At 44.2% G+C, this 23787-nt stretch overlaps 2 protein-coding genes across 2 annotated transcripts in view; both read right to left on the reverse strand.

Annotated features, from left to right (window-relative positions):
- The window catches only part of TRPV3 (transient receptor potential cation channel subfamily V member 3), a 20588-nt gene extending 17882 nt beyond the window's left edge, over positions 1-2706 (reverse strand). The window contains exon 1 of the mRNA XM_071575152.1: positions 2447-2706. The gene's annotated coding sequence lies outside the window, so the exon portion shown is untranslated. The remainder of the gene's footprint in view (positions 1-2446) is intronic.
- An 8409-nt stretch (positions 2707-11115) lies between these two features.
- LOC139681510 (transient receptor potential cation channel subfamily V member 1-like) lies at positions 11116-19989 on the reverse strand. The gene is made up of 15 exons (XM_071574940.1): positions 19688-19989; positions 18978-19144; positions 18540-18692; positions 18089-18229; positions 17320-17618; positions 16543-16719; positions 16169-16333; positions 15788-15883; positions 15113-15183; positions 14438-14603; positions 13637-13703; positions 12898-13214; positions 12194-12321; positions 11837-11952; positions 11116-11282 (listed from the first exon to the last, which is right to left on the reverse strand). The coding sequence occupies exons 1-15, from the start codon at positions 19987-19989 to the stop codon at positions 11116-11118; spliced, it is 2532 nt and encodes an 843-aa protein (XP_071431041.1).
- Positions 19990-23787: the final 3798 nt, after the last annotated feature.

Genomic DNA, 23787 nt, shown 5'->3' on the forward strand with positions numbered 1-23787 from the left:
TATTTACTTCTTACCAAGTACTTTAAGAATACAAAGCAATGTATGGGCAAAGACATTGCCCATCCCAAGAAAGAGGCAAATGTGATACTGAACATAAATCAAATATAAGGGGACTAGAATACGATGGAGATGGGCATTAAAAAGCTTCACTGAGTGACTTTAAAGGAACAAAACAGACTAAAAAGTCAAAAATTGTGTCAGCAAAAGGAGTTGCCAAGTTGAGAGGGGCACAGCTGGGAGGTGAGTGAAGTCAGAAGGGCTGGAGAAATAAAGACCGAGGTTAAATCTCTAAAGCACAGAGTGGCCACAAGGAAGAACCTTTTGCTTTTGAGCAATCCTGGAGCTGCTCAGATACAGCAACACATTTCTGCAAGGGCAGCAACTCAGAGCCTCATGTGCAGCCACTTTTCACCACAGAGATTTTAGTCATGGCTCAAGAACTGGCTACATCATTTAGGAGAGGGGAAAAGAGGCAAAGACAGCATTGGGGTTGTACTGGGTGATAAAGGAGTGCTGAGCCACCAGTGATATAAGGAGATGATCTGGGAAGGGAAAAGAGGAGAGATTCACTTTTGTATGCTGGGATTAAGCTTTCAAAAGCACACAGGTTTGCCTGTGGTGTCAGCCAAAAAGCCTGTTTTAAATGAGATCTCAGCCTGCACAAGTAAATAACTGCAGGCACAAGAGCAGAAGTCCCTTGTTCCAGTGCTGAGGTAGCGTCTGCTTCAGTTTGAATCACGATTAATTGTATGTTTACAGGAAAACTAAGCCAGGGCTTTCAGCAGCAGCTCCCAGTGCACTATCATTTTCTGTAATCTATGACATAGAGAGAAAAATAGTGCAGCAGCCTGAAAAATGTCAGATATAGGTAGTGTCCCTTATGTAACCTGATAGGGGGTGTTGGCTTCTGCTTTAACTATTTTCTGCTCTCATTATCGAGTTAATTGTTACTTACAGGCCACCAGAGAAGTGGCTCATTTGAAGTGGGCAGCAAGACAAAAACACTGCATTGATTTATAGTATTAGGAATTATTTTGAAGGGGATCTGAGGACATTGAGGACTTGGTATCTTACCTCCAGTATGCTGGGGAGAAGAAAAGAATATTTATCTGTAAAGGTGAAAGGGATTCTGCCAGCCCTACAGTAAGTGGCACTTCACACACTATCACAGACTCACCTCATGATTTTTCTTTTTCTTTGCCAAGCACATCTATATCTTTATAGCTCAGTAACAGTATAAATGAAATGGCTAAAGAGAGACTCCTACAAATCAAAAGAATCAGTCAGCTGTGATATCATGGCACAGAGCTCTCTTCTTCCTTGGGGTAGAGGAGTGGAAGTGACTACCAGTTCATTCACAGGATCTTTCAAACAGCCCATGACACTTGGCAGCACCAACCACCTAATTCTTACTGGCTCAAAAAAGAAATTCCCCTCCCCGAGGGGTGGGGTGGATTCCCCATCCCTAGAGATTTTTAACCTGAGCTTGGCCGTGGCACTGAGTGCCATGATCTGGTAAAGGGACTGGAGTTGGACCAAGGGTTGGACTTGATGTCTCGTAGGGCTTTTCCAACCCAATCCATTGTGTGATTCAATGGATGTGGCACTGAGGGAGAATCCACCACATCTTGATCCAATCCTACTGTGATCACCAGCCCATGGCACTCTGTGCCATGGGCTGGTGATCACAGTGGGGTTGGATCAAGGGTTGGACTTGATGATCTCGGAGGTCTTTTCCAACCCAATCCATTCTATGATTCTATGAAAGCTGTTAAAGCTTCATTTTGACTTTTGTGCCTCATTCACAGCATTATGATTCATATCAGCAGAAAGTTACACTTGATGGGAAGAGTTTCATATTTCTTCAAGATTTTTAAACTTTTGAGGGGCATTAGAATGTGCTGTCAAAAATTCACTTGCTTCTCAGGGAGAAATTTGTTCTTTCCTATGAAGGTTTTTCCTAATAGAAATTTTAAAAGACTCTGGAAAGCCATGTTTTTCCCTGAGGAAAAAAGCTTTAAGATTATTTCTGGATGACATAAAAAGAAGAAATTTTCCTGAGTTGAAATAGAAACTATTCTACTAGAGCAGGGATTTTACTTCCAGTGGTCCCCACAGTATCTGAAACTTTCAGTGGAAGATGTAATAAAGTTTGGCTTCTATGATATTATATTTTGGATCCCCTTGGCACAGAAATTAGGAAGTGCAACAGTGATTTGGGCTGACAAATACAAACAAAATTAGGTCTATGTTCCTTCAGTCCTGAATGCCCAAGGAGTCAGCCTGGCACAGTTTGGGAGTCAGAAACCAGAAAAACAGAAACAAGCACAACAGAAGGACATTCTTCATCTGTACAGCCACCTTTATCTTTGTCTCCTGATGATCTCACTCTCTCCAGAGAAATCACACCTGCCCCGAACACCCACAGAGCTCCGGGAGGACTTACCCCACTTACGACACCTCCATCCCTGCGCGGACCAGGCGCCTCCGACAGCCCAAAGATCAAAGCAGGGCCCCACCAACGCTGCCACAGCATCCAACACTCGTGTGCCAAAGGAGCAAAACCACCTTCCAGCTCAAAACTATCTCAAGAACACCCAAGCAGTCTTCTCCAGTCATCCGGTGTGCTCCGCCAGGGAGCTCAGGCAGCGCCGAGTGGGGTTTGCTGCGTCTGAAATTAGGGAGCAGAGAGGAACTCGCCAGACAACAAAGCCTTTACCTCACAGTGCCAGAGCTGCATGACACACACACACAGGCAATAATTACACACTGAAGTGTTGCTAAAGCTGAGTTGCTCATGGGTGACTTAATGGCAGCAGCAGAATATCTCAAACGATCGCTGCTCTGCAGTTTACATACTGTTTTCAAAGGAAAATGGTTATGCACATGCATTTGGGCTGTAAATGACACCCCTTATGCCATGCTCAGTTTATTATATAGCATGGGACTGCTCTGAAAGCAGAAATGAGAAAACTGCCCTGCTAAGTGCCCCAGCAAGCAAGAGGACTTTGCTATTACTTTGAAAAATTAGAAAAAGCCATGGAAAATCTTACACTTTCACAGTGATAACATCAGGGAAAATACAGTGGGTGTGTTTAGATCCTTCCCTACCTATAATAGTTGCTGATGAATGTGCACCCAGAGGGGCTGTGGGAACACAAACAGTTGGGTTTCACATTAATACTCCTGGTGTCACTTTGGGCTGTGCTGGTGACAGGGAAAGGCATTTCTCAGCTTTGCTGCCTCTGAGCTGTTGAGCAAAGGCTAATGCAGGATTCTGTTCTGGCACATGCCAGAAGAGTGACCATAATTCTTCTGCTCTTTTTATAGAGTTTCTCCATTATCACCAGAAATAGGACGTTAAAAACTCGGTATGTCTTTGCCTGTGAGACCTGCAAGGTGCAATTCCAGCTGCTCATCCTTTGATTATTAGATGAGAGTTTGGGGGAACTGTGCAGGCAGCAAAGGAGGAATCTTTCTCCAGTGGTAGACGAGGGGAGAAAGACTCAAGTTTGGGTGGTTTTATTTTTTAGTAAGAGGTAAATTGAAAGTTTGGAAGCAAACCCCAAATATCTCAGGATATTACAACCTAGATCCAGACATTTTAATGCAAAGTATATGACTTTAAAATATATTTACAAACTGCAGGTAAACTCCTCCTGCTCATGAAGTTCATATCTTCAAACCCAGGACTGCTGGGTATTACCTGTGCCTCAGATCTCCTGTGTGAAATGCCAGGAGCACTGCAGTGTTCCCTGTAATGAATCAGCTTCCCGGGAGCTGTGTGGAGAAACAGGCCATGCCTGGGCTGGTTGGATTTGGCATTGGCAGATCCCTTTGGCTGGAAGTGCTGAGAACACATCCAGCTTTGCCCAGCACAAATTTATGATGATATATTCCAAACCCTGTACCAGGAAATGCTGCTCACGCCTTGTCAAATGCTGGTGCCTGAGTTAATATAAAACAACCCAGAGTGAGCTGCTTGGATGGCCTTTTACCTGCTGCTGTAATGCCCTGGAAAAGGACTGAATCCTGCCATTCCCTCCTGCCTGGGAGAGCAGCAGCTCAGTTCTCGACACAAGCTGTGAGATATAATTGAGGACACGCTGAGGATGGAAATGAGAAGAGGCAAAGCTACCTTAAATCTGGGTGAAGGTGCATTTGAGGACTGTTGCTTTACCTCTGGCATCAAACCACAGTAACAGGAATTCTTTTGCTGAGGAGAGAAAATGAGTTTGGCAGCAAGCAGGACTTTGAAGTCAGAAAACAGCTATATCTGAAAGCCCCCAGATCCGTGTGCTTTAGCAGAATATGGGCCCTAGCAGTGTGCTCTATTTATAATGTGGTGGCAGTTATCCAAAGAGAAAAACTGGGACAAACTGCAGCAAGAGAGGCAGAGCCCTGTTCCAAACCTGCCTGTGCAGAGGTGCAGGAGGTTGTGTGAGCTGTTCAAACACACAGACTACACTCCATCCTGCCTGTTCTGTATTAGCAGCTCCCCTCTGCCTTGACTCACTGACCCTGAGTGGGGCAATGTCAGGTTTAGGGAGCAGCAGCCCAGCCTGATCCAGCTCATCTGCCTGCAAACAGGTGAGGACACCACGTGCCACACAGAGGTGTTGGGAGCCTGCACTGAGCTATTTTTAAGGACAGACTTCAGAGCCAGGAAATGAGAGGCAGAACTACAGTAAGTCACAGCCATGCAAACGTTTTCTTACAGTTTTAATCATTAACCTGCTTCACCTTTATGTGCCCAGACCTGCTCCACCCTGGGATTTCTGACAAGGGCAGCATTTTTCAGAAGCCATGGAAGGTTTTGCAATAGGCTCTGCCATGACTATGCAGACCATTTTACAGAGATTTACAGCAGTCACCAGCTGCTTCAGCTACTAAAGAGAGGCCATAAAGGTCAGGAATATTAATAGCATGCATCTCTTATTAAAAATGACTTGATAACATTAGCATTGGATAGTCTGTGCAGCACAAATAAGCAGCAGAAACACTATCTGGCATTATTTTGTTTTCCTAGCAAGTGCTAGACTCACTAGAAACTAAAATGAACAAGATGAAGGAAACCCCAGATGGGAGGGATTGAGCATTTGGAGTTCTGCCACCTGACATCAGCGAGTCAGAGCTGCATTTGCTCTGCTGCTGCTGCATGACACGATCCCAGGCAAACTCACTTTAGAAGTTATTCACATTTTGTATCCAATTCTGTGATTTTCAGTATCCCAACAGGTAGTCACTAAGGGGAAAAGCCATTATCTAAAAGAATTTTTAACATTAGGCAGCAGCAAGAATAACTGTAAATTACTTACTGTCATTATTCCATTCCCCAACTCATAAAAATAATCCACAATTTAAGTATTAAAACACTGTCATGCCAACCAGGAGTAGCATCCCAATTTCCCTGAGAATGCTGTTCCATTGATTCATGGGAGCCTTTCATGATTTTTCACCATGGAAAAAGTGCATTTAAATCCTTTGTTTCTGTGGAAAATTATTCAGAGATGTTGATCTGTCGTGGGAAGAACCCACAAGACATCCCATAGAAACTCTGGTTTTAGGAGAATATGCCTTCAATGCTCATAGTACAGTTTATGTTGAAATACCACACAAAGATGTACTTCTGTAAAGATATTACCCTTTTCCTACCATTCTCCCAGCTCACTTTTAGCCAGGTAGAGAAGGAAGTAGGAGAGAACAGTGAAGTCACAAGAGCTTAGAAAGGGCTCTTTACTGCCCATCCTGTGTTTTAGAAGAGTCTAAAAGCTGCAGCCATTCCATGGGAGGTGATGCTGTAGCAATCCAAAGCTCTCCCAGTCTCACTGCCTTGCTCACTAATACAGAACTCTGGATTTTAGGAGTCAGATTTTTGCCTCCTTATTCAGTCCCCAGTGTTGAGAGGCTGCATGTTACTGATTTCAGTCAGTCCTCTCCCTTGCCACGGATCTTTTTAATGCTCCCAGAAAATATTGTCTCAGAAAAAAATATGTGTCATCCCATCTTAGACTGAGCTTGATCCTTCACAGGGGATTTTACACAAACTCTATAAGGGAAAAATAATGCTTTTGGACACACACACTGTGCTATGACCCAAATAACAAATATTTTCAGGTTCTGAGTCTGCTGCTTGCAGAACAAAAAGGGCATAATGCTGCCTGCTCCTTAATTACACAGTTCAGCCACATACAACATTGTGTGGGATACAGGGCTCTAATTCCTTCACTGAGTTAAACTTGTTCTGGGATCATGGCTCTAATTCCTCCACTGAGTTAAACTTGTTCTGGGATCATATCTGTGTGCTGGACACACATGTACAAACAGCTTTCACAACACTCCAGGCAACTGAGCAGCACTTGCAATTATTTAAATATTATGCTCACAAACTGTGAGATAAGAGGTTGTTTTATGCAGCTGAGCAAGAGAGAGAGATGAATTAGCCTGTAAGTGTGTGACTATCACCTAACAGCCTTGTGGAAAATCATTCCAGGAAAATAGTAGGATATCACTTACCAGTTGGTGCAGTCTGGACTGCAGGGACAAGTCAGCCTCTTTAGCAATGTTGTTATGCATATTTGCATAACATACATGCCTGGAGATTTTATCCTCCAAGATTCTTGCCATAAAAACCAGTCCCATTGACAGAAAGATAGAGAAGAGTCACTGGAGTCTCCATTACAACTCTCTCACTGTGCAGTTTCTTCTTTTGTTTGGACAGAAAACCAAAGGGAGCTGAGTCCAGACTGCCAAAGAAACAGCATTATTGTTGGGACTGTCAAAATTATCCAATAGTTAGACATCCTAATTAATTCCTATTCCTCCAAACTGTGCTTCCTGGCCCTGGTTCAAGCAGCTCTCCAGCTACTGTGGTGCTGCCCTGACACTCCTGCTCATCACAGTGAGCAGCTCATGACACTCCTCAGTCTGTCCCTGCTCTTTTCTCCCTTCCCACAGCTCAGTTTGGGAATGTGAACATTCCTATTTTGCATCTGAGTGACACCCAGCCCAGCAGTGCCTGCTGAGCACAGCCAGAGCTCCCAGAGATTGTGCTAATACATACACTGAGAACAACAGGGCAGAGATGAGCCTGATCCTGTATCCCACGTTCCTCCCACTCCACCCTTGCCAAAGAAAAAAGAAACCAGCTCCTTTCCTCCCTTCTTATACCCTCTCCCCACCTGGCAGTGTGATCACTTCCACCTGAATCTCTCCAATTCCCACACCTGTGGCCAATTCCCTGTGCAGGGATAGATTCAGTATTGAATGGGTTGAAATAAGCTCAGTAAAAACCCACTTTTTGCAAGTGGCATCAGTGTTTGACTTCAGGTCCCCCTTACCCCTTCTGCTGGCAGTTACAGGGACTGCACAAGCCTGACATAGTAACAAGCAGTGGGAAGAATGGATCTGTTACTCTTTTCCCGTGTCTCTTCCTGCAATTGTGCTGTTGTTGGTGTCCCCTGGCACCCCTAAGGGAAAAAGGGACAGTAAGAACCTTTGCCAGTCCTCACTGTACCCGTGTGGGGTGGTGGGTGCTTCTTGTCCCTGTCCTGTGAGCACGTCCTGGCTGCTGGTGCTGTGGGTGACAGGCTGGGCACAGTCACTGGGGGAGGCCCACACGGACATGCCACCTTTGGAAGAAAAAATAAAGCCAATTTTAACACCTTGGGATGGCACTTTTTGCTTCTATTGCCTCTCAGTTCCCAGTCCCCCAGGAGGGAGCCAAGTCTCCCTGTGACACATCCCACCTCAGTGAGCACAAAGCACAAACTTGGCTTGGCTGTTGAGTCTCACAGTCCCAACTAGGTCAGGGTTGGTCCAACTGTTTCACAGGAGTTTGTACCCTCGGTAAGTCTTCAGTTGTGGTGCAGTTTCTGGAAATGCTGAGCAGTGCAGGGGAATGAAGAAACATGAAAATGCCTCCAGGAACACACTATGAAGAAAGCATGGCCCCACCTACATGCTGCATTTTTCTGCTCAAGTTGGTACTGCCACTGCTTGACTAAAGTTGTGTTTGGAGGGTGATCACCAAAACTAGGGAGGGTCTTGCATGTTCTAATAATTTCAGGTTGTACTATATAGTCATGTGATTTTTAAGAACATCAAATCTCCCTGTTCAAAGGAAAATAATTTTATCTGTCTCATCCATCTGAATATAGGGAATAGTTTGCTTCCCTTCCGCCTCCAAGGATCTGTTTAGACCTGTAAAAAATGTGAGTGGAGCAAAAATTCACCCACTATCATGTCTTGAACTGTGGACCAAACTTTGCCTCCACTGTAGCAGCATATGAGATGCCCACTAAATATAACAAAATTAAGTCCCTGCAGGCCCCTTCCACTTTTTGTCAAGTTATTTCTGGAAATCAAAGGAAGCAGAACTGAAGGTGAACATCTACCAGCTGACACAGACCCCCCAGATACTTTGGTTCCCCAAAACAAGATCTGAAACCTGCAGGTCCCACGTTGCTGCAGTCAGGATGGCACTGGATTGATTATCTCCTTACATGAAATTTCCTGTGATTCCAAAGGGAGTTCATTGGGCAGACACACACTGTATGTGCTCCACAGAAAGATCATCTTTTCAGGATACATTTTCTCTGTCTCTGTTTCAACCCATTATTGGAATTAAATCCTCTTTTATTATGCAAATCATCTTCTCTCTCTGTCAGTGCTTCAATTTTCAGTTATTCAGTGCTTATTTCAGAAATAGTTGTTTCCATTTGCTCTTGCAAATCATCCTTTTGAGAAACCTTGACCTTTTTCCAGCCCTGAACTCAACTCTCCTGTACCTTTCAAGTAATGAGGGATATTGTCTTGCTTGTCTTCCTCTTTGCCAATTAAACATTCCTGGCTTTCCCTCTCTGACTAACAGGAACTGAGGACAGGATTCCTCTTCTCTCTGTGGTTCATTATCCGCATTCTCCTTTGGAATAAGAGGAAGGTCTGGGCTAAACCTACTGTGTCAGCTTGGAAAGGAATGACTGTGACAAGGTGACACAGCTCAGAACTGCTCTTACTGGCCCAGTGAGTCGACACTTCCTTTAGTTCCCGTGACTGGGAGTCTCTCGCTGCAATTCCAGGGGACACAAATTCTCATCCCCACATTCAGGTGACCAAAACCTTGATTTGAGAGGCTGACTGGAGCAGTGACTGAGAAATGCTGTTCTGGATGATGATGAAGTCTGAAAACCTGGGTGATACTGGAAATGCTGGTGTCTCCTCGAGCCCACTCATTCCCTGCTCACTGAAACTGGAGGTGTTACTAATGGTGATGTAGCTCAGCCACAGCATCACCAACACACCAGGGAGAGATTTTTCCTGGCTGATTCCTCCTCCTCCCCAGAGAAACAGGCTGCTCTCCACCATGGATTGTGAAAATTATCATCTGATGTAGGAGAAATTGGGAACATGTTTTGTCTGTGGAAACTATTCCAGAGTCAGAAGTGATCCCAGTCTGCATGGTGTGGGTGATGGAAAGCACTTCAGAGCCCTATAAACACATCCTGAGATCAGCTCAGTTGGTTAAAACCTGGTTGTAATAATGCCAAGGTCATGGGTTCAATCCCCTGTGTGGGCCATTGACTTAAGAGTTGGACTCAATGATTCTTGTGGGTCCCTTCCAGCTCAGAATAGTCTGGGATTCTGTGATCAAGAAGACTCAGGGTGTCTGTGCTGCATCTGCCAGTGTCACTTAAACCTCTTCCTCCCAAGCCCTAGCAAATCTATGCCTGTGCCTAATGGAGCAGACATAGAGATTTATAAGAGGCATCTTTCACTGCACAAGGATTCTCCCTGACTCTTGCAGGTTGGTGTCAAACATCCAGGACACTGCCTGATCATCAGCATTAAATGGTGAGCAAGTTTCTCTGGTTCTACCCTACAAACTCTGTGAAAATAAAATCAGGTTTCTCCTGAATGCTGTTCACCAAAGGAACAAGAATTCCTAGTCCTCTAGATGGTGCTGCTATTTCAAATAAAGCAGCTCGATGTTTGAAGAGTTTGTTGAAATGTGTTGCTGCAGTGCCCCGTGAGAAAGGAGCAGGGTGAGAAATCCTGACCCCAGGAAAAGGAATGATGGCACAAACCCCCAAACTTCACCTCCCTGTATGTCAGTTCTGATTGCTTCTCTTGGAGAGCAGTGAATGTTTCAATATCTGTAAATGCAGAAAAATCACAGAATGTGATTTTCTTATCCTTAGTTCCTTTCTGTCCAATCACTTTTCAAGAGGATGCCAAAGTTCCTCCTGTTCTCTCCACTCTTTCCAGCCCTCCCATCTGTATTTTCAGAACATCTGCCTATTTTCTCTCTCAGATGGTTTTCCTGATTCCTTTGTAAATCCAGTCAGGTGGATTTGCAGCACCAGATTTCTTTCCCCCTGTGGTTGCTGTCAAAGCCAAGAACAAAAACTTTCTTATTTCAAGATTATTATTGTTGTACATTATTATACATCTGACCTTTGAAACATATATTCTCTACAACCACTATCTCTTACTTTGTGCAAAGTTCATCTGTTTTCTAAATAAATGTCAAATTTGGGATCTTGTTAAGCCTTGGGCCTCAGTAACAATAACTGTGAATTTCTGGAGTTTACTCAGACAGTGTAAGAGAAACATTTATTTCATCATTTTGACTATTCAACCTTTGAAATTTCACAGTGAGTATTTGTTCTTTTGTTATGAGACTAGAATAACATCTCTAGATCTTTTACTATTTTGTAGTCTTTCCCTGTCCCCATTTATTTATCTGCTTTCCAAGAAACTTTTCTCCCAGGAACATATCTATGGGCTCTTGGTGATTTTCACTGCTCTTCTACGAGTCCTTCTCCAGTGTCATAATAGTTTGGTTGGTTGGTTTTTGAGGCAGCAAAGCCACAAAATCAGGGTGTATGGCAGCTCATCAAAATAAAAAGAGAAGATTAAAGAAAGAGCCTCTAAAAGCAGACAGAAAGTTATGCTAAAAATAACCATGAAGACGTGAGCTTAAACAACAAGTTGTTTATTTAACATAATAGTCAATCCTTGCACAAGGTCATTTCCTAAGTCCTGTGGCCTTTTCCCAGCAGGGCCAACACAGACAACTTGAAATCAAACTTCTTCCCCAAAAAAGAAACAAGATTAGACTGACTTTGGAAGCGACTCCTTCAACATCTCTGAATCTTCTGGCTCATAATAAGGTTCCAAAACAGGTTTTAGTTTGACTTCTTCTGGTAGTTTGTGAGTGTCTTCTCTCCTGCTTCCATCTCTTAAAAGTGGAACCAACGTTTTCCAGTGTTTCCCTGAAACTAGAAAGAAAAGGAACGGTTAATTTTTTTCCCCTTCCATAGGATCAGAAAATATGCAAGTGGTTTAAATAGGAAGCTGATGGAAGAAGAAAGGAGCAGGAAGAGAGGGCTTTGTGGTTTTCTTCTCTGTACTGTTCCATGAGCTTTCCATGTTTCAGCTGGCAAGTCCAGCACGGACAGATTGCACAGTGAAACACTCCCGTGCTGGATGCTGAGCTCCCAAACTGCAGGGCTTGGGGCCTCCAGAAGCCTCCTCTTGGCTGTCTGGCTGCCTTCATACACTGCTCCATCTCCTCAGGATTTAAATGTTATCTGTTTGCACAACCTTCATCCAGAATGACAAATCTTTGGGGCTTTTATTCCCAAGAATCAAACTGCTGTGAGTAATGAGCCCACCTCATCCTTTGCATTTTGTGCTGACTGAGAAGGACATTAACTGAGTCACTGCATTATCAGTGAGTGCATCAAACTGACTGCCCTCTAACAGTTAATCCACGCTGCTGCCACCCCCAGAGTGTAGCCCACACCAGCATTCAGGTCTCTGAAGGCCTCACCTCTGCCAGGTTTAATAGAGAAACTGGGATTCCGTCTGAGGTCCCCAGAGTACCCTGGGTCTTCGTTGATGATGCCCAGATTTGTATTCCACGTGGACCAGTTCACTTCATCAACCCTGGGGAGAGAACAACAAACCCAATATCTATTCTAAGCATCACCAGACAACTTCAGGATGAGTTGACATCACAAACTGCCTCCTCTCAAGCCAAAAATCGGCTTAAACTGCATCTTGTAGAAAATGTTAGTGTGCTACTTCTCAGAGTGCCTCCAGGGGAAAAGTTCTGCTTCCCACCACCAGATGCCTTTAATATTGTTTGCCTACAAAAGATTGTCCATTTGGCACACAAACAGGTTACCTAAAGCACCATCTGTAATCATCTTGGCCATCAGGTGTGATCCCCACCAAGACTTGCTTCCCGGAGCGGAACGAGCGCCTCAAGCAGTTCAAGTAGCTGTTTTCAATGTCCAGGATGGTGATGGCTCTCTGCCAGGTAAGAGAAAGCACAGCCCTGCTGGTCAAAGTCTTACAGATGCTCAATTCTGCCTTTAATTTAAAACCCTTGAGCTTCCTTCATTTGCAACATCCCAGAGCAGGCATTGTAACCATCTCTGAAACATCACCCTCTGTTAATATGTCATTAAAAATGCTGAACTGCTGCCCTGTGATTACAACTATGAAGTTCCCTTTCTTACCTCAAACAAAAACTGATGTGTCTCTGAGACTCTGGTAAAGATTGGTTTTCCCCTTGCATAATCCCTCTCTCCATAGTCTGATCAGGATTTTCCATCATCAAAAGCCCAAATAATTTGTCTAATTACAAAAGTACTTTTTTTCTTAGATGCTGAACATCTGTGGAACACTGGGAACATCTGCTCAGGCAAAACATCAAATATACATGGAAAAGGAACTAATATACTTGTTTAGGAGCTGTTCAGGGCAATCACAAAGAAGCAGTGACTGGTTATTTAGAAAGATGAAAGTTCCTAAAGGCTCTCTCTGAAGTTTCCCAGGATTTCCCACCCCCTTTTCCTGGATAGCAGCCTCCCAATCCCAGTGTACCTGCAGCTTCCAGATGCTCTTGCTCTCCTGGGCAATTTTGTTCACGGTTTCCCCCATCAGTGCAATAAGCATGTTGAGCAGGAGGATGTATGTCAGGATGACATACAGGACCAAAAGGATGACAAACACAGACTTGAACCTGTAGTTCTCTGTGAACTCCAAGTCCCCCATGCCAATGGTGAACTTGAAGAGCTCCAGGCAGGTGTAGTAGAGGCTGTTGTAGGACGTGCGGCCTCGTTTCACGTGGCAGCATCGGGAATACTCAGAGGTGTTTGTGTCTTGCCCCTCATTGTCATCTTCAATTAGAGTCACCACAGCTGTTGCAAAAGCAGAATCACATATGGAGGATGAAAATACAACCTGAGAGCACAATTCCTGTGCAAGCAATGAAACAAGTATAAAGGTAAAAGCATGTTATCCTCATGGTACTTGACTCCAGGGAAATTGCCCTATAAAATATTCCCCCAAACTGACATCCTCTTACAAGGTGTTGCCTCAGAATTCTCTACATAGAACAGGATGACTGAATGTTTTTCCATCAGTTTTGCAAAACTGTTTGAGGCCCAGGGATGAAAAGCTGTATAAAATTACTGTACAGAATTGTTATTCTGAAGATATTTTTTGTAATTAAGCTCATCTGCTAGTTTTTAATTGGGGACAAAAAGTCTAAGAAACTTGAAAAATAAAACTTTCCAAGATTCTTTAAGGCAACCAAAAGTAACTTCAAGTAGAATATTACCTGTAGAAAATCCCAAGAGGAACACTAGATAGACAAACATGAAGCGACATAAATCCCTAAGGATCATCTGCAACATGAAAACAGAATATTTTTATAATGAATACTTGAATATAAACTGCAACAAAATAATAATAAGAAAATAATGCTGCAGCTCAAGAGGGCATTTGCTGTGAACTGGCTGTTCATGCATTAAACTGTTGTTTATCCTGCTGAGATGATAAACTTTAATACAGAAAACATTTTTCTGTGTTATTTATGCAACAGTTTCCACACATTTGTCTGTCAAATGGTTTCCTCTTTGTGAGTATGAACCACATTAAGACAGTTGCATCTTTCTTCCCCTCTTGGGCTGGCTGTTTACATCATGTAGAGAGGTTTATTATCCATCTACTGCCTCTGTTTGGTAACATTTGGTAACATTTGAACTATACGTAGACATTTCCAGCTGGTAGAAGGCTGGGCCAATTCACACCAGAGCAGCCTGCACTGTTCTCAGTCTCCTTTCAGTCATGCTTATCCAGTTGTAGTTATTTTGAAGCATAGCAGGTAATAAAAATAATAATATCATCATATCAAAGCTGCTATAAAATGTATGGATGGGGAGCAGGAGGTTTTTCTACACTTAAATTTTATCACTTCACTCAGAAAATAATAGCAAAGTTTAGCAGAGTGATATGAGATTTTCCTTCTGGTGGCATCATGGAGGTAGATTTGGGAATGTGTCTCCTGGCCATGGGGCTGTTGGCAGCAGAGTCCCCCTCTGAGCCCTGTGCTGCCCCACCACCCGCCCCCCACACCCACCTTGGCGATCATGACGGAGTAAATGCCCATCTGCTGGAAGCCACGGGTGTAGTAGAGCATGTTGGCCCAGCCCAGGGCCAGGGAGAACACCATGGAGGCCACATAGAGCTCCTGGCCACAGAAGTACAGCACCACAGAGCTCAGGAGCAGCAGGGAGTGGACAAAGCTGAAAGACAAGCGTGGTCTGTCTGAACGCAGAGGGCTGAGCTGGCCACGGAGTAGGAGCAGAGCAGCCCCATGAGGGATTTCCCCTGCTCAGCTGCACTCCAGTTGGGAAGAGAAAGAGCCCACATATTGAGAGGCAAAACTCCCTTTAGAAATGGGAGAATTTCTGCATAGCCAATGTGTATGTCCAGCATGGAGATCTGTTCCTACCTCCACTGCATGGCACACTCACTGTACATTTAGCCACTTAATTTGCTTTACCTCCAAAGGAGGTCACTGATCCAGACCCACCTGTTCAATAATATTCACTGGCAACACTGTTGTAAAGATCCAGGAAATTATAGGAAAGCATCTACCCAGGAAAGACCCAGGAATTTATAGGAAAGCATCTACCCAGGAAAGACCCAGGAAATTATAGGAAAGCATCTACAGGTGGCTTCAGCCAAAACTGCAGATCTGCCACACTCATCTGTTCCTGGCTGAGATGCAACCAAAGACATCAGAGCTTACAAAAGAACCTCACTGTAGCCATCCATTATCAGTGTCTTGAGTGATGGGCGCCTCTGCACGAAATACTGTATCTGAAAAGAAAAGGGAACCAAGACCAGCTTTGCATCAAGGAGGTATTAACTATCCCCTGGGAATACACCAACTAAGCCCTGACCCCTGTACTGGAGAGCTGCTACCTGTAAAACTCACAAGAACAGCTGAAAACCAACACTGGCACCGTATCTCAGGAGGACTCTCTCAGAAACACTTGAATTCTCTCACATCTGGTTTCTCTTTTGAAGACAACATCCTATTCAGTCACTCTTTCAGGACCTGGGATTCACTCTGCCCTCTCCACTGGCTGCCAGGAGGAAGCTGGGGGGAACTTTGGGCTGAGACTGGTAATCTTTGGTGGAGGGCTGGCTGTTTGCAATACCCCATTCTGAAGCTTTGGCCAGGCTAATTGCTGAGATGCTTGTTGCCTTCTAAGGAGAATACTTTTTTTATAAATAGATAAAACAATATCTTAGCTCACTAGTGACCTGAGAACTCGTAATCATGCCAAGGATAAAGTTTTGTAGCTCTTGACTAGAGCATGGATTATTTTAGTAGTCAATGCTATTGAGTAGGAAAAAATTGTTTTATTCTTTCCTACACCTACCCAAACAGCAAAAAGGAAATTTTTGAGTATCTTACCCCTCTGAAAAAAAAATAGAGGCCTCCCAGCACACTCAGGATCTCTCCAGTGACTCGAAAATACTCGCCAGTGGTGTAACCAAAGGTGAAGGGAGGCTGTGTAAGACAGGAAGATAAAGGTACATTGTTCAGCAGAACTGGAGACAGGAAAGACTTGGCCTGGCCAGCAGCTGAAAGCAACTACATTTTGGGGGGAACAGATTAAGTTTCTGAATGTGCTGCAACAACAGGGCAAGACTGGGAATCAAGCAGGGCCAAAATCTCCCTCCTACCTTCAGGAAAGAGGAAAATTCTGATGTGTGGAGCACACATTGGAATGGGAGGCAGATCTGGGATATCATGCACTGGGTGGTTCCCCTGACATGTGCCAGAGTAACATACCTTCTGGTTCTTCTGCACAGGCCTGTAGTAAGCAGCTGCAGTCAGGATGCTGATGTGCAAGGTGTAGACAAAGAAGTTGAAGTAAAACAAGTGCTTGACAAACCGGTCCCACTTGTCTTGCAGCAGCCTGTTGAGGGGCTCCACCAGCAGCATCTCATGCCGGTTCTGGGCAGAAGGAGAGAGAGGAGAATCTTGCTGGAACCAGTACATACTGGACTTTGAAAAACCCCAAATTATATTAATCTTCAGCAAATGTTTCCACCAGTTCCCTTAAGCTGAGGAGGGGAGACTGCTCTTTTATGGAGGTGAACATGAAGCTCTTCCCCAGCAGTCCACCAGCCTGGGATAAAATGCCATGGAGGGACAATACTCACTGGGGTCTCACTGCTGTAGGCAAGGATCTCCAGCACTGAATTTTTCTCACATGTGTCTATACAGGACAGGTCATAAAGAGAGGAGTGGATAGGTCCATATGCCCATTCAGTGAACTTCCTAGACAAGTGTCTGCACTCAGGATCTTTGATCTCTCGTCTGAGGATGTAAGCGAAAATCTGTTTGAAAAAGAGCAATACAGCCAACATTTCAGTGCTAATGGATTTCTTGTTCCTCAGCATCTCCACAAGAAAATGGGTGATTTCTCCCTAGTTTAAATGAGCTGAGACCAAACCCATGGAGCACTGCATTCTCAAGTAAACAATCTTCTTACTCGATGCTGGGAAATGAGAAATACAAATACCTCTGACAGTTTGGCATTATCTGTTTCAAAACAGTAAGAGAAAAGCAGAGGTGTGTGTTACACCTCTCTGAGCATGCAGTCACTTTAAATGGGGACAGCCAAAAGATGAGTTGTATCAGCCAGTCAAAAGTACAAGGTCTCCAGTGGTTCAGGTGACAAGCAGAGACCCACGTTCTGTTTCCCCTTGGGCTGCCTGGCATACCAGGGGTGTATGAATAGCACCAGCTGGGCAGACACATACACTTCATAGTCCTTAAGAACTGTGCAGTTTTGCATGTTAAACTGCAGCATCAGTTCCCATTAACTAAAAGGCCCCAATAATGAAGTCATAAAATCCATCTTGCCTCAATGTTTTATATGTGCTCTCTGTAACTCGATACAATAATGGGACAATTAAACACCTTCTCTCACCTACCCCTATCTTCCCTGTTTTGGCTGCCAGAGTTAATGGAGTCAGCCCTTTCTTGTTGGTGAGTTCTTCTAGCTTCAGGATCGGGTTAATTTTGGCCCCCAGGATCAATATGTTATTGTACATCTTGGTTACAAACTTGGTGTTATCCTTAGTGTTGTCTGCGATCTCCACCAGGGTGTGCAGGACCATGTTGCCCATGGAGTCCTCGGCGGTGATGTTGGCTGCCTGGTAGGGGTTCTCCAGGAGGAACTTCACAATGCACAGCTGGTTGGTGCAGGCAGCCAGGGACAAGGGCAGCTCCCCTGCCAGAAGCAAAGGGGAGGAGTGGTCAGACAGCCCAGTACTGCAGGTGTATAAACAGAAAGATGGTGTTGTTTTCATCTTGCACCGTAAGAGAAGGTGAATTTCTCTGGTACAGCACCAGTTCTTGTGACAGCTGAATCAGATTTTCTTTGGTTTAAGTGCAGCACAGAAACAGCTGCTTTAAAAAAAGCCCTGACAGGACAGTAGCAGAAAGTTACAACCTTTCAAAGGGCACAGTACTCAGAGAACAAAGGGATGCTGACACGAAGCTTACACTGAAGACCATCAACTACCAACTGTGTTCCTTTATAAGCTCTGTCTTTAGGAGGAAATACTTGGCCTAATGGTGGAACAGCCCATCTGGTACTTCTGAGCCTCCAGTCCCACATTCACAGGATTATCTAACAGCTTGCATTTGGAATGATAGGATAAACTTAACCAATAAAGCCCATACTGTGCTCAGTCCTACCAAAATAAAAGCCAGATTTCCCTTTGATTTTCCTGAAGAACTCCCCACAGGCTCTTGCATGAACATCTGCTCCATTCTGGACCAAGAGCTTCACCAGGTACATGTTCCTTCTCTCGATGGCGATGTGAAGAGCAGTCTGGCCTGCAGAGACACTCAACAGGCAGAAATCTTCAGCCTTTAGTACAGACTGAGAAGTTTCAGGCACTGCAATTCACTCAGCTCCATGTCAGAGGGTGGAACTGAGAGCTCTGCAGACTAAAAGGCTCTAGAACTGATCAGCAAAAGGACACCCCCTGAACTTTTGCTATTAAATCACTGTGTATCAAAAATGGCAGAAGACACTCCCAGCACAAATACAGATTATTAACCCTGGAACTCTGGGGCACAAGACTCATGCAGAAGACCCAACCTTAGCACCCTGAGGATTTGCTGTAGCAGCTGCTTCTCTTACCCTTGTAGTAGTTGTCAGTATATTCTGCATTAACAAACTCTTTCAGGGTTCCAGTTTTCCTTGCAATATCCAGCAGCAAGGGAATGGTATCATTTTTCCCATCATGCAGATTCAGCATGGCTTTCAGTAAACAGGTTTTCCCAGTTTCAGGCTCTATAACACAAAAGATTGATGGTATATTGTGATGACAAACCTACCATCTATACCCAACCAAGCAGGAGTTAATGAGGTGCTTTTCAAAAGACAAGAAAACTCATTTAGGGTTTCACAGAAAATTTCAGCTCCTGTAACTTTACAATCAATGGGCTGCCCAATAAACAGGGAAGAACTGGCTATTAAAGGACCTCCTGCAGACATGGAACATAATTATCTTTTTTTTTTGTTGTCATCTCAGGAGCACTATTGGAAAAAGAAGAGGTATGTGCCACTAAAGGGTACCTTTGAACTCCTCATCTGTGAGATGCTTGAAGGTTCTATTAAGGTAGACTAGCAGGTCACCCAGGTCCTTGGTGCTGCCTCGGGCTACGGCATCAAAGATCCTTCTGCGGTCATAAAATTTGAAAGCTTTCTCTGAGCAGCCTGTGATGGAGTCTGTAGACAGGAGCCTGACAAGGGCAAATTTCAGTTACTAGAAGTCAGATATTTAACAGACTTTTTAAAATTATCAGAATACTATTTTTCATTTGCTTGTGTGAAGTGGTAAGCACTGCAGATTAGAACAGATGGACCTGCAAAGACTACAAGATCAACAAAGCCTGTCCTGATGAAGTTATGTGTCTGTTGCTGACAAGCTGAGACCAAGATTTAGAAGAGGCAGTGAAGGATGGCAGTGTAACTGCAGGCCTGGAGACAGGCAACCCCTTCTCATTCTGCGTGGTGTCCACTCACTGTACAGTCTCAAGCAAGTGAATTAAGGCCTCCTTCTTCTAACTTTGGGCAAAATACCCATGGACTGAATTTTCAGAGATGCCAAGGGACAACAGCCATTGTCCCTTTCAGTTGCAACACTTCTTATTTTGGCAGAGAAAATTGTGAAACTGAAGAAATGGTCATGCTCATGTGAAGAGACCAAATGCTGCTGTGAGAAACATGGTCTGCAGTTGCCAAACAATTTGTTACAACCCCGTCTTGGGAAGGGGCAAACTTACTTGTGAAGTTTCCCTCTCTCCAAGTTGACATGAAACTTGATGACAGAAGGTGCCATCAGGTGATCCATGTGGTAAAGGGAGTCCATGGGAGCCATGTCCTTGTCACTGTCCCCCATCACAAACCGCCCCCGTCTGGCAAAGATGTTGCTTTTGGGTGGCTGTGCCCTGGTGCCCACGGGGCCCTGGGGGCTCTCAGATGTTTCTGGGACAGAGTCCTCCCCTTCTGTGTGTTCATCTGCCACTTCAGATTCCTCCATGTCAAAACTGCCAAATTTCTTCATCTTCCCAAGAAGGGAAGACATGATGAGCAGGCACAGGCTGTGAGGAAGGACACAAAGAGTTCGAGTCAGTGTTTTACAGGGCTGTGATATGTATTCACAGACTGTTCTGAGTTGGAAGGGACCCACAAGGATCATCGAGTCCAACTCTTAAGTCAAGGGCCCACACAGGGGATTGAACCCATGACCTTGGCATTATTACAACCAAGTTTTAACCCACTGAGCTGATCTCAGGGTCTATATGAGTCCCCTTTTGTCTGGGACTGCTCTCCATGAACAGCAGCAAGTGTATTGGTTGCTCTCATCCCACAACTGAGACACATGGACATGTATTCACTGAGCCCAGAGCTGGAACAGTTTAGTGGGTCATTACCTCCATGCCATTTGTTCCTGTCCCCACTGCCCTCAGCCATTCCAGAAGGAAGAAAGCAAACCAGAGCATCCCAGAGCTTGCCAGCCATGTCTGCAGAGCTGACTATTGCTCAGAACTAGTGCCTCATCCTCCTACAGTCATAGAATCACAGAATCAGTTGGGTTGGAAGAGACCTCTGAGATCATCAAGTCCAACCCTTGGTCCAACTCCAGTCCCTTTACCAGATCATGGCACTCAGTGCCATGTCCAGTCTCACCTTAAAAACCTCCAGGGTCAGAGAATCCACCACCTCCCTGGGCAGCCCATTCCAATGCTGAGCACTCTCTCTGCAAAGAATTTCTTCCTGATATCGAACCAAAACCTCCCCTGGCAGAGCTCAAGCCCATTCCCTCTTGTCCTCTTAGTCATTGGTAAAGCCTGAACAATTTTAAACCTCAACAATCTCTGCTTTTCTTCTCTACTTTCTAACTGGTTTGTGCCACAATTTATTCTCATTATTCCATCAAGATATGATAAGGGGCTGCCTGTGCCATGAGCCTGTCTCTGGCATGCTGGGCACACAGGGCTTCCTGCAAGCAGGAAAAGCACCACTTAAAGGCTTTGCCAGAGTTATGGCAGTGCTTGATGAAAATTGGGGTGTGTGATTTTTGAGAGAGGAGTGTCACCTCCATCATGAGACATGGAAACAGAGGGAAGGGTTACCACAGTGACTGTAAGACCACACATCTGGTTTACAACCACAGAGAACTTGACACAAGTTAACATATACCTTGAGTGTTGTTTTCAGTTCTGGGCCCCTCAGCTGAGGAAAGAGATTGAGGGGCTGGAGCAGGGCCAGAGAAGAGCAACGAGGCTGGAGAAGGGACTGGATGTGGCTCTGAGTGTCCTCTTAAACACCCCCAGGGACAGAGAATCCACCATGTCTTGATCCAACCCTACTGTGATCACCAGCCCAGGGCACTCTGTGCCACGGGCTGGTGATCACAGTGGGGTTGGATCAAGGGTTGGATTTGATAATCTGAGGTGTCTTCCAACCCAAGTGAGAAGAGAAGAGCAACGAGGCTGGAGAAGGGACTGGAGCACAAGTGCTGTGGGGAGAGGCTGAGGGAGCTGGGGGTGTTCAGCCTGGAGAAGAGGAGGCTCAGAGGTGACCTCAGCACTGTCTGGAACTGCCTGAAGAGAAGTTGTGGCCAGGTGGGGGTTGGTCTCTTCTCCCAGGCACTCAGCAATAGGACAAGGGGGCACGATGGGCTCAAGCTCTGCCAGGGGAAATTGAAGTTGGAGATCAGAAAAAAATTCTTTGCAGAGAGAGTGCTCAGGCATTGGAATGGGCTGCCCAGAGAGGGGGTGGATTCCCCATCCCTGGAGGTTTTTCAGCTGAGCTTGGCCGTGGCACTGAGTGCCATGATCTGGTAAAGGGACTGGAGTTGGACCAAGGGTTGGACTTAATGATCTCAGAGGTCTTTTCCAACTCAATCCATTCTATGATTCTATGAAATACAGAAGCATGGAATGGTTTGGGCTGGAAGCGACTGAAAAGATCATCCAGTGCCACCCATGCCAAAGGCAGGGACACCTCCCACCAGCCCAGGTTGCTCCAAGCCCTGTCCAACCTGGCCTTGAGCATTTCCAGGGATGGGGCAGCCACAGCTTCTCTGGGCACCTGTGCCAGGGCCTGCCCACCCTCACAGAGAGGATACTCTACTGAAAGCAGAGCAGGCTGCTTTTCTTATCAAACTGTTTTAATCAGACAAATTTTGTCTTCATGCCACTGAATTCAAGATGTTCTGGAGCTCCAGCAGTGGAGACAGGAATACATCATATTTGAACTGCTGCATTGCTGCTGCCTTAGAGACTCTGAAATCCTACAGTGCTGGGAAATCTTATAGCTTTGAGCACAAAATCTTTAAAAAGCCTCAAATTATAAACCATATGACAGTAGTCAGAAATCTTCTCTGTACATTCAGTGTGAAAACAGCATCATAAACACACTTCAAGGTTGTTCCTCTTCACAAGAACATTCCCAGGGATTTCTGCAAATCCACGTTGTACATTAAAGCTGGATTTTCAGTTCTGAGGGAATAGTTAATTCTTAAATCAAGCAGGACAGAAAAGAAACTCTTGTCAGGCATTTGTATTTTCCATGATTTTGTACAATTTAAATGTAAAGTAATAACAATTTGCAAACTTGCACATTTAGGGTTACTGGAAAAAACCCAGCATAGTATGGACAAAACACTAAAACCAGGAATTTAACTCACCTTTCAAGTTCTTTGTGTCCTTGGAATCACTCAGAAAGAAGAACATAACTTATTAACTTAATTGTTCTATAAATAAGAAATCAAAATATTTCCACTTGGAATAGGATACTCAAATTACAGTAGAACAACTATTTCAGTAAAAAAGGAATAAAAACAGTTCTATAAAAAAAATAGAAAAATATAGAGTGGGAACACAGTCATGTATAATTTTAATTTTTTGGCTTATTTGCATTAATGGGGATTGAGCCGAGAACATCAGCAAGATGCTCATGGAAAATAAAGTCACTTATTTTCCACAGAATAAAAGTAATATTAAAATGTGCAGAATAGGTTCAATCCTGTGTCCCTGGTGATTGCTCAAACCTACTCCAGTCATTGTCTGTGCTTTCCTTTCTGGACCCTGTTGATAATACATTTGATAATGAAGGCAGAGCTGCATTTCTTTGTGAGTATGAATTTGCAAGGGGAATAACCTTCACAATTCTGTACAAGTATTTTAAAAAAAAAATCTCTCCTAAAAAACACATAACTTACTGGAACTCTTTTGAGCCCATGTATATAAAAATTTGACACAATAAATAAGGAAATGTTTTTGATAGAGTGCCTCGACACATCACAACTTATAATAAACAACAAAGTTTAAAAATAACTAACAGCAAATATACATGCAGAACTTACATATATTGACAAAAATCTTTTCTTCTGCAAAACAGTCCAGTTTCAGTCAACACCCACTGATCTACAGGAATTTGGTGCCAGATATTCCTCCTCCAAGGAGCCTGCACTGAGGAGCCCTCAGAGTCTTCTTCTCCACTTCATCTGCCTGCAAAAGTGTCCTTTGTGCTGATTTTTAGAGGGAAGTTCACTAGAAGAACAGAGAATAGAACAGTAAGATAATTAAGATCAATTCTGGAACCAGAAGCATCAGTGGCTTCTATTCCCAGAGGTTTAGCAGAGCTCTTTACAAGAATTGTTGTTTTTTCCTCCCCTTTAATTGCATTTAGTAATGGAAATTCATCTCCAGATTTCCTCTTTGTAAATACACTCAAATTGGCAAAAAAAAAAGCCCTAAACCACCAGACAACAAGTGTTTCTGTGGGTCACAATTTCATTTCAATTTGCAAAACTTTGTAAAATATGCCACAATCATCTTCCTGGGCACCTTTCTTGGGTGGCTGATTTAAAGAT

Source organism: Pithys albifrons, chromosome 21 (assembly GCF_047495875.1).
Source record: "Pithys albifrons albifrons isolate INPA30051 chromosome 21, PitAlb_v1, whole genome shotgun sequence".
Lineage (NCBI taxonomy): Eukaryota > Metazoa > Chordata > Aves > Passeriformes > Thamnophilidae > Pithys > Pithys albifrons.

What these genes read in the sequence shown, in the direction of transcription:
- LOC139681510 (XM_071574940.1), bottom strand. Translation starts at nt 19,989, where the DNA reads ATGTCTTCCCTTCTTGGGAAGATGAAGAAATTTGGCAGTTTTGACATG. An exon ending in CCAAAACAGGGAAGATAGGG is followed by an intron (nt 16,720 to 17,319) that starts GTAGGTGAGAGA and finishes TTTTTCAAACAG; the next exon opens with ATTTTCGCTTACATCCTCAG. An exon ending in GGCTACAGTGAGGTTCTTTT is followed by an intron (nt 14,604 to 15,112) that starts GTAAGCTCTGAT and finishes CTTGTCTTTCAG; the next exon opens with CTTTGTCCACTCCCTGCTGC.